Source organism: Eleginops maclovinus, chromosome 6 (assembly GCF_036324505.1).
Source record: "Eleginops maclovinus isolate JMC-PN-2008 ecotype Puerto Natales chromosome 6, JC_Emac_rtc_rv5, whole genome shotgun sequence".
Lineage (NCBI taxonomy): Eukaryota > Metazoa > Chordata > Actinopteri > Perciformes > Eleginopidae > Eleginops > Eleginops maclovinus.
In genome coordinates, this window is record NC_086354.1 from 5,292,524 (window position 1) to 5,303,325 (window position 10,802).

General features: G+C 39.3%; 1 protein-coding gene across 1 annotated transcript; it reads right to left on the reverse strand.

Annotated features, from left to right (window-relative positions):
• Positions 1–7: 7 nt before the first annotated feature.
• On the reverse strand, positions 8–10,541 carry LOC134866510 (protein crumbs homolog 1-like). Its single transcript, XM_063886720.1, has 8 exons — positions 10,327–10,541; positions 8,193–9,164; positions 5,900–6,453; positions 5,603–5,768; positions 3,372–4,287; positions 2,918–2,959; positions 2,210–2,329; positions 8–1,593 (listed from the first exon to the last, which is right to left on the reverse strand). Exons 1-8 carry the CDS (start codon positions 10,373–10,375, stop codon positions 1,341–1,343), a joined length of 3,072 nt encoding a protein of 1,023 aa, XP_063742790.1. The 5' UTR covers positions 10,376–10,541; the 3' UTR covers positions 8–1,340.
• Between the last annotated feature and the right edge of the window lie 261 nt (positions 10,542–10,802).

The following is a 10,802-nucleotide window of genomic DNA, read 5'->3' on the forward strand; positions in this document are numbered from 1 at the left end:
GTCTGTGTGCACCGCTTGCGTGAACGCAGGGAACATATTTATTCATAAATACACAAAAAACAATACATACCTAAGAGTATTTGTTTTATATCCAGTGATTATAACTGCGTACATCTCCCTGTCAGAATTCATACACTGACAGTAGTGCTCAAGAGAAAAGTGGATATTTAAGGCACAATACAAACTAATGTTAGGTTTTCAGTATGAGAACCAGATTAAATGAGTAAATAATATATTTGAATTAGTATATGGCGCAATATGTAATATTCATTACAAGATAAATCTGTTCACAACAGACATGTTTCTATTACTGCCCTAATCAGTACGCTAGATACAATAAAATGCAGATATACACATAGCATGTTTACTCAAATGATTCTCACATTCTTGAATAGAGCTGGGATCACAAACATATTCATGAGTTTTAAAGGACTCGTCTGTTCAAAAATACATATTTTCCCTATTAACAGTGGTATTAATGAGTTGATATTGTTGTCGTGTGAATTGTCATGTGTTGGATATAACTGCCGTTGATATGTCTGATAATTTGGTGGCAGTGTTCCTGTGATTCTCAAAGCAACAACAAAAATACATTTGGTAAAGTAGAAATCAATGTCTCTTTCCAGAAATCAAGACCCAGTTACTCATGCTAACCTATGTAGGAACTATTTTTATTTTTGCCATATTAATAGTACTACAGGTAAGAGTAAACGTATATATCTTTGGTATTTTGGTGTGAACTGTCCCTCTAACTACTTACAAAAACATAATCCCTTTTAGTATAAAGCATCATACAATGGGTGAAGTGCTGTGTGCAGATTCCTGATAACCAGTGATTGTTGGGTACTAAATTGTGTAAAGGGGCTCTATTCTGCTCATTTTCAGGATCACATTGTATTTAATGTCTGTACTGTGACATGTCCCAATGCTTCAATGTTCAAAAAGCTCTTTATTTCTCTCATATCGCCTGTGCTGCAGCACCTCTTTTCACCCTCTGTCTAAAACCAGAGAGCATTCTGCTCTGATTGGTTAGTTGGCTGGCTCTGTTGTGATTGGTGAACCGCTTAGAGATGTCCGGCCACTTAGGCTATCACATCCAATGTGTTGGAGCTTTAGCCAATAGAAGCGCGATTGATACATAGTGATGTCAGTATGTTCCTGAAGTAAACAAAGGAGTTCAATGGAATCATTTCAGCAGGGGGGGGGGGGGGGGTAGGATTTTAGCCTTTGCAGACAATCTATAACACACTACATGAAAGGGAACACCCCAAAAAGCATAAAAGGGCCTTCTCGAATGGACTTCAATGTTCCTAGTGTTATCATTAAAGACAATCAGGTGCCTAATCGTTGAAGACAAACCCCCACTCGATTTCTGGCTCATCATCGAGTCGCATCACAAGGTAGGACACCAGCTGGAAGATGTTCTGCCACAGGCCCAGGAAGAGGTACAGGTAAAAGTCGCTGATGTCAATTTGGCAGTGTATCCCTGAGTAATTCATATCACACACACACTCGAAACTGTTCAGGTAATTAACACAGAAGCCGCCGTTCATACACGGGCCTGAGGCACATTCATCGACGTCCTTCTCACACCTGGAAGGAAACATGAGGACAAAAGGGTATTAGAGCAAAAACAATGTGGTGAGAATTTTTGAAAAGTTTTTCCGAAGGACCTGATAACTGAGCTTTTAATTTTCCCAAAAGGGGGCTCTGTATTTAAACCCATGTAGGGATGCAACATTCATAAGTGGTGAAAATGATTAAGTTTAACAAACAACAAAACTGTACAAGATTAGTAAAATAAATATTGAAATAAAAAGAGGAATAATTTAAATAACAATAATAAGACATAAGAAAATACATTTTTTAACATACATTAAAAAATGTATTTTACATGCAATAAAAACATATACACATTTTAAAACAGTGATTATCCCCCTTTATTTCCATTCCCCCTTATTCTTAGAGATTTATAATTTTATAATGGCACCATATGTAAAACATCAGGTCACAAGATTGTGATGTGAGGAAGTTTCATTTGCATATTTCATTTAATTGAATGATCTTTTTAATCAAAACAAAATGTCAAAATTAAAATCTGCTAATCCTTTCGACTTAATGTTAGGCCAAGAGGCACCCAAGGGCGAGACGCCAGTTGTTACAACATACAGGGAGCAAAGAGGATGAGAGATCATAATGCATGTCTTACCACTGTCCTACGAAACCAGGCATACAGTAACAGCTGTCCGCTTCAGAGCAGCTCCCTCCATTAAAGCAGTTGTAGTCCCATTTTGTACCAGTACATGTAGAAACAGGTAACTGAGGAATTCTTCATTAAAGAGCACAATAACAAATGTCAACGCCCTTCAGTTTGGCATTGTGAGTGTTGTGCTGCAGGGAGTCGTGTTTTTTTATAAGCTAACAAAGTTAGCATCACCCTGAATCACCTAAAATATAAAATGTTTGTATCCATTGGATTTAAGAAAAGTGAAATGTTCAGTAAGATAATATAAGTTAAGATAAATCAGTAATTAATACAATTTTTAAGGTTTTTCAAAGTGTAAATTGCTAAAGTAAAAAGCTAACGTTAGCTAACGTCTTTCCAAGTGTACGGCTTAATAAGGTTTAATGTACCCCACAAAACCTCTGAAGCCTCATTTAACCACTTGTTAGCAACCCCCCTCTGTTAAGACAGATAGAAGCTTCAAAATGTCACAAGACTGACTCATATTTATTCGTAGAACAAAACGATAAAATCTAGTTAGCTAGTTTTACCCAAATATCTGGAATCTTAACAGCAACATATTGACTTCACTGTGCATCAACTCATTTCAAGGTGTTAGGAGTCAGTCCTGCAGCACTGCATATTTACTCATTTATGAACACTTATGGAATGTGTTTACGTAAAACCACTTACGGATGAGTCTCAATGTACCATGGGATTTCTGGAATTTTCTCGCTGTAAGAAACCAGTTTGTTTATTATTAGTGGTAAAAAAGTATTTCCATTCTTTACTTCTGTAGTAATACAATGGTTTTGTAAAACTCCATTAAAAGTAAAAGTCCTTAATTAAAAATGTATTAAATTAAAAGTAGTATTATCAGTTAAGCAGCATCATAGTATTTAGAGAATATACATTTTCTGTCATTCCAATTAATGTTGGAATTAGAATGAAGTTGAGCCAAATTGAGCTACTAAAAAAAGATATCATATCATGTGTAGAAAAATATGATTGTTGTAAACATGTGGTGGTGTGAAAAGTACAATATTTGCCTCGGAAGTGTAGTTGAGTTTAGGTAAATGTAGCAAACTATAAATCAATACAACTCATTACGTATCACAGGTGTGCCTTATAAACTGCAAGAACTCACTTGCAGTGTTGACCCGTAATACCCAGAGGGCAAAGGCACCCGTAGCTCCTGAAACCTTTGAGGCACGTGGCTCCGTCGCTGCAATTGTTGTTTTCACACATATCAGCTTCCAGGTCACACTGTTTGCCGCTGTACCCCACTTCACACACACACTCGATACCCTCCTCTAGGTTGATGCAGTGTCCGTTAATGCAGGGGCTGGAGATGCAGGAGTCTGTTTGCTTTTCACACAGTGGACCCGTCCACTCGGAGGAACATATGCAGTGGTGCAGGTTAAACAGGTCCTTACACACACCGTGATTGTGACAGGGGTTGGGTGAACACACTTCAGCTCCCCAGCAGCCATAATTTGGGGCAACATCAGAGCCTATCATCGTAAACTGCTCCTGCTGAGGTCTGGGGACGATGAACTCCGTTTCCAGGTGGAAAGGCAGAAGAAGGCCTCCGATCTCCACAAGAGCTATGCAGCCAGACATGTTAACCCTGGCCTCAGAGCTTAACCCCCCTAGGAAGATAAATGATCCCTCCTTAAGAAAATCCAGGTCCCCAGGTGCTGTTCTGGACATGCTTTGCTCGGTGTTGTCTCCATCAACAACCATGATCCATCTTGATGTTGGGAGGGTCTTGTTCTCCAGGCTGATATCCACAGTGTGCCACTTTCCATCACTGATCGGACCCTCGCTTCGTACGGTCACCTTGTTGGAGTCTTTTGTCCCAGCCTGGAGCTCCATGACCACATGAGAGTCCAGCAGGGAGACTGTCAGCTGGTGTGAGTCCTTATGTGCATGCAGTAAGGTGGCAGTGGACTCTCTTGTGCGGAAGCTGATGGAGAAACTGTCGAGGTTGCGCTTAATCTTCCCGTTGCTCCGGTATTGCAAAACACTGCTTTCAACACGGAATGTTACGTTAGACAAACCTGAGGGTGAGAAAATAAAGATTCAATTAACTGACATTTTGATTACACTTTCTATGCGATATTGCATCATATTCACACTTATGATGCGTTATAACCGACTTAAAGCTCTGTATGAATATAGTTGTGAGCAGTATCCATATACATTGTATTTCATAATGTCATGTATAATAATACTTCATAATTGCTTGTCACTCATTGGTCAGTAATTTCTTTCACAAGGATAATATAAATGATATATAATATAGTATAATTCAAATTGTTGTAATACATTTTAATATTTTATAATGAATTGTAGACTCTGTTATGAGGCATTAATGTGATTATATGTTAAGTAAATGACCATATATACTAACTTCTAATCACATTTTAGTGCATTGTTACTGTCATTAACAATGATGTAAAATTATCACCTTATAAGTAATTAAAAAACGCTTTGAATTATTTGTTATTATTATAAAGCACGTTAACATTTTTGAGTGCCTAAAATAATAACTATACAAAGATTGGAATTCGGACCAGAAATAAGAAATTACTTACTGCATACTCTTTATTGGTCCTGGAGAACATTATCAAAACTATAATTATTGATTGATGTATTTTCTTTACCATCTATTTATTTAGTAATATTTTATACATTTATACGGTTGTTAGTAGAACTTATCTTACCAAACGTACAAAATAAAATGTATTAAAAAAGCCAATTGTGTCATCTAATGCAACATCAGATAATCTTCTAACAAACAGAGGAACAAGACTTCCAAAAGCTGTATGTAATGCTATTCTCTATTTAACTTAATACATATGAATGCAGTAAAAAACACCTAATGGTTTGGCTTTGATGGGGGGGCTATACAGATATATATTACCTCCTTTTCTCTTTAGTGTTAACATGTGACATCTCCAGGAAGACTTGTCATCGTGAACTTCCACATGCATGTGGCAGCAGACATAATCTGACCAAGGATTACCGCGTTTTATCCTATCCAAGATCCCTGTCTCAACTCTGTTCCCTTCTGAACTCAGTCACTGTGTAATTAATCAGCATCTGCACCAGCGAGACCACGCAGTGCAGATGCCCTGCAAAAATACCATTAAAATTGTCAAGAAAAACAAAACATTCACATGTTTTATGATTTTCTCACCGGTGTTCTTATACATTCGGTTGACTGTAAACACTTTACGATCCCTATCATAGATCCCATTCCTTGGCAAAACTCAAAGTCTCCGAGGCCTCATTATCCCATGCCTTTAAAGGGCAATGTTCTTTATAAGACAGGAATAGCAAGACTTTAGGATCTCAAGTCAGGTCACTTACACTCGAAGCCCTGAGAGCGGGGTTGACAAACAGCAGGGAAGGGGCAGGGAAACAGCTCGCACCATTTGACCTCCTCACAGCGCCGCCCGGAAGTGCTAGGCGGACAGTTGCAGATGAAGTCGTCCCACATGGAGTAACACACTCCTCCGTTGAGACAAGGGTTGACCTAATGGAGAGAAAACAACCCAAATCAATCACGTTGTAAATGTAACAGTGTCTAAAGTCAATATCAGTACGGATAAGGAATGATAATTGAGCCTTAGCTCACTAAAGACATGACAGCATGGTTTCACTCACTGCACAGGCATTGTCACTGCTGCATCCTTGTGCAACGTTGACAAGTTGCTCCAGGATGTAAGATTCCACTGGAGTTGCAATGGGATAGAACTGAGTGCGCTTGTTGTTAATCCTCAGATCCTGGATGCATCCCTTAAAGTAGCCACCAAAGGAGGCTGAGGCCCTTGAGTCTGGAAGCCCCCCAACAAAAACCAGATCCCCAGCGTGAGCATCGATTTGCCTGATGAGCATATAGGCCTGGATCTGGTGGGCTGACTGGAACAACATGGCGGCTGATCCATTCAGCTTCACAGTCACCAGATGGAAATGTCCGTCATTGACCACAGTCTTACCAACGAGTGTCTCAAAGTTGTTGACCTGAACTTTGATCTTTCCTTCTACCAGCCACAGGCGGAGGTACTGGCTTGTGCTGTTGGCCATGATGAGGAGCAGGCCGCTGGACCGTCTGGTGCGAAGGAACATGGATATGGTCACAGAATCCGCTGGCTCGTCATCCAATGAGAAGGAAGCATAACCCTCCATGTCTTGGTTGCCAAACCTTGCTGTGACATACTCTGCATGGGTACATGGAAGAGAGAGAATAGGGCATGAGAGTCTAACCTAAACCCTACCTGTTGAAGAGTAATCTGAAAGGAATAGTGTGAAAATGGACAATATGCCTGATTGCTTTCTTTATGCAGGTCACATAAGAGGATTGATGTTACAAAATGTATGACTGTATAGAAGTGGGTGTAGTCCCCGTGTGGTCACCTATTGGTTTTTATGGACCATCTTTTACAAGTTTGGCACGTTAGCTGTCACCATCTTGGTTTTTGGAGAGAATAAAACGTAAAGTTATTGATTAAAACCATAAACTCATAAACAAATGTAATACAAGACAAGACTGCCATAGGGTCATTCTCTCATAGACTTCTATTTAATTCAGAGCTCTTTTTGCAACCATTGGAGTTGCCCCCTGCTGGTGGTCAGAAAGAACTGTACATTGCTACTTGGTTTTGACAGATGGGTAACATCTGACTTTTCCTAGCACAGATATGACAATGACAAGTGCCCTACATTCATGGAAAAGAAGAAACTGCTAATAAACTAACCAACAAAACGATTCAATGCGACTCACTGATTTGTCAAAGTCAAGTCCAGTCAGGTGAGCAACTGAAACCCACGTTTTCTTAATCCTTGGCCCAGGTGTGTGGCTAAACACGGGGCTATTTCTACTGGCACTGTAAGCTCCTTTAAAGTCTAATGACTAATTTTAAAATCCTGCTGGGTGACTCCCCAGACAGTTAACCATTGAGATTTATTTCACTGACGTTGAACTTGACTTGACCTGTGTATTAAAAACCCTAATGAATACAATAAATAGCTAAATGAATCTAAACTATGAAAGTATTAACTGTGCACATTTTTTTCCCCTGTCAGTGCTTTGGTATTCTATATTATGTATTTCATTGATTACTTTTACTGTTGTTCATTTTTGTTTATTTAAATATTTAAATAATATGTTATTGATCTTTTCTTGGACAATTTACTTTAACTTCTTTCTTTTTAAATGCTTTTATTATCATTTTTTTTGCACATTCTTACCTTTACCAATATATTTATATATCATATTAAAATGAACAACTGTCACAACAGAGTTTCCCCAGGGATATGTACAACCCCTACATCCCTGGTAGACCTCCACGCTCATAGACTGGAATACCCCTGATGTGCAATAACTGTGTCTGTAAATATAAAACTTTGTGCAGTATACCGTCCTGCAATTTCACGTTTATTTTTATGCAATTTGCTTACAGTAACAGCTAGCGCTTTAATTAATATGGTCACTTTTTCTTAAAAACAAACATACTGCTGCTTTTTTTTACCATGGTGTACATATTTGCTACTTTGTTTCTTACTTATTGTGTTATTGATAATGTGTGCATACTTAACCATCTTTATTTCCCCCCCCTCACTTTATCTGCACTATCTGCTGTTGTAATGTTGCGAGACTGATAAAGGATTTCTGATCTGATCTGATAAATAAAGTATGTTACATTTCTCGGAAAAACAGCTATATTTTAGCTGTTTCAAGAGGCTCTACTTAGCTTAAAGAGTAGAGCTATTTCCTCAAAAGGAACACTACATCCTTCAATTCATCACCAACATTCAACCACAGCTGTCAGATAAATGTAGTGTAGTGAAAGGCACAATATTATCCTCTGTGATGTAGTAGAGAAGAAGTTTTGAAATACTCTAAGTGTAAAATATTTGTATTAAAGTGCAGTACTTAGTAGAATCCTCTGCGTCTTACCCTCTGCACAGTCGTTCCCCTCATAAGGCCTGAAGCACTCACAGGTGTAGCTCCTCCACACTTGGCTCACGCAGCGCCCTCGGTTCTGACACGGGCTGTCATCGCACCTGTCTCTGTCGCTGCACCCTTCAGTGACGTTTACCTGGGCATCTGAACCTTCTGGCACTGTAGCCGGCAACACCAGATGTGAGTCCACAAGCACATCTCTGAAGCAGCCCAGAAAAACAGGTGGGTAGTGTTCTTCATCGGCTTCCCCGCCTGAACTCCAGTTCCCTCTGACTGCTCCTATGAAGAGGCTGTGACGGACTGATCCTGGCTCGGGGAGAGCTGACGCTGGCTCCAGAAGCTGGACTTCCGAGTTGAAGTCTCTGGTGCAACTTTCTTCAGTGCAGAGCAGCTTAATCATGCTGACTGCAACACCCAATGATGCTCCAACCATGTGCCACTTGTTGTTGGACAAATACTCCGGGAGCTCCTGAACCAGAGTGCTGGACCCTTGACCCTTGAGACTATGGAGGCCAAGATGCCCATCCGTTAGCTCAATGCTGAGGAGAAGGTTGTCCACTCTGTGCTGCAGGATGGTGCCGAAGGGTCTGTCCGTCCTGAAGCTGAACGTCACATTTAGAGGATCTTCTGGGTCTAGGAGCTGAGTCTTTACGTAAATGTAGCCTTGCGTCTCGAATGAGAAGACGCTGGTTGTCTGGCATTTAGGACCCGTAAAGCCAGCAAGGCAGATGCACGTGTAAGTATGCTCACCATCGACAAGTAAAGGAGAGCATATTCCTCTGTTCTCACACTGGTTGTCATCACAGCCTAAAAGTGAGGTTGTGCAGTTTTCTCCCCCGTACAGGCGCCCGTTTTGGCTCTGTTGGGAGCAAAGGCACCTGAAAGCGCCATCATGGCTCTCACACAGACCGCCGTTTTGGCATAACTGCTTTTCACAGCCGCTGAGGTCGTCTTCGGAGAAAGTGCCTGGAGGGACAGATGAAATACAATATTACTTCTTAGATTATATTTTTTATCTACATTTCTCACCCAGTGTTTCCAAGACTTCTTGAATAAAATACCGTTCCATGCCTCCATGCTGAACAAAGGACAATACAATTGAGAAGTCTTGATAATTTGAAGTTAATGGGAAATGTGTTTAACGCTTCCACATAATCAGTGTCATGCTAACGCAGGTACGCTGCTTGTCTGTGCAAGTTCGGAAAAAGCCGAAGTGTTTAAATAGTGCAGTTTTAGTGATAATAGATGTGTTTGTGAAGTACTGAAAATACTATTGGATAAATGGGACTTGGCTTACACTGCATGAGCTATGTGAGAGCTGGAAATCAGCTGTTTTGATGTAGTTTTGCAGCCCCCATTTACTTCCATTCATTCAGACCTTTCTCAGTTTTTAAATTCTTGTTTTACCATCGAGGAATGAGAGGGAAACAGCGTTTTCTTCAAGAATTCAAGGTGACAAAGGGTGAGCTATGGATATACACATGGTCAGTTGGGGGTGAAGAATTCCTTGAAAAAATTAGACAGCATGGGTGTTTTAAACATGAGAGTCAATAAGGTTAAGCACACATTAACATATCTGTGTGAGATACATTCACCTACAGAAAAAAGATAACCCTAATCTTAAGTTTGAATACATTTAAAATGTAAACACTTTAGAGTGTGTAGTCTAATGAATGCTGTCCAACAGACTCAATGGTATTTCCATTTTGTTTTGTGGCTAATTTTGGCTAAAATAAATAAATATTATTATTACTATTATTATTTATTGTTTACTATTTTGTTTTCTTTTGTTATTACACTAACTGGTTTGCTTTTTTGTAATTCAAAATACTTTAAAAAAATTGTTTAATTGGATTATCATTTTACAGTAGTTTGAATGTGTTGCATTTTTATACATTTTTGTAAAGCACTCTGAGCTTTATCTCGTGCTATATAAACAAAGGTTATAGTTATAAGTATTTTAATGTTTTTTTTATCACTAATTTGCCTTCTCTAGATGACAATCAGAAAATACAAAATTTTAAACAAAATACCTTAAGCTTTATCAATTAAAATAAATTATAACATTTGGCTAATAACTGTAATCTCTTCTAGCAAAATACATACGTACACTTTATCCAAACATTACCTGCAAAAAGCAACCATGATGTCCACACAAGCACGCTGAATCTCCACATTGTCCTCGACAAGTCCCCCGATAGACTATCTGTTCTTCAGTATCTTCATCTCAGGTCAGAGTCAATGAGTGCAGCTCCATCTTCAGCCTGCTTCTCTCTGCATGCGCGGGTTTGCTGAAATGCCTGGAGCGTTGTCACACAGTGTGGAGGGATTAGGCTAATGCACTTACAATGTCTTATACATTAAATGAGTTTGGAGGGCTTCACTCAGGAGGCTAATTTGAGCCACCTCAAAAATCCTCCCTAGAAAGAAGTCTGATGTTCACTTATATAAGTGGCTCCTGATGACAAACAATGGGATTAAAGAGATGGTAAACCTGACCTGAGAAGTGACTTAAACTTAAATCCAGTTTCACTTTATTTCAGCTTCAGTGATATGGAGGAGGAATTATTCCCACAATTAAGCTACGAATACACACACTAAAAC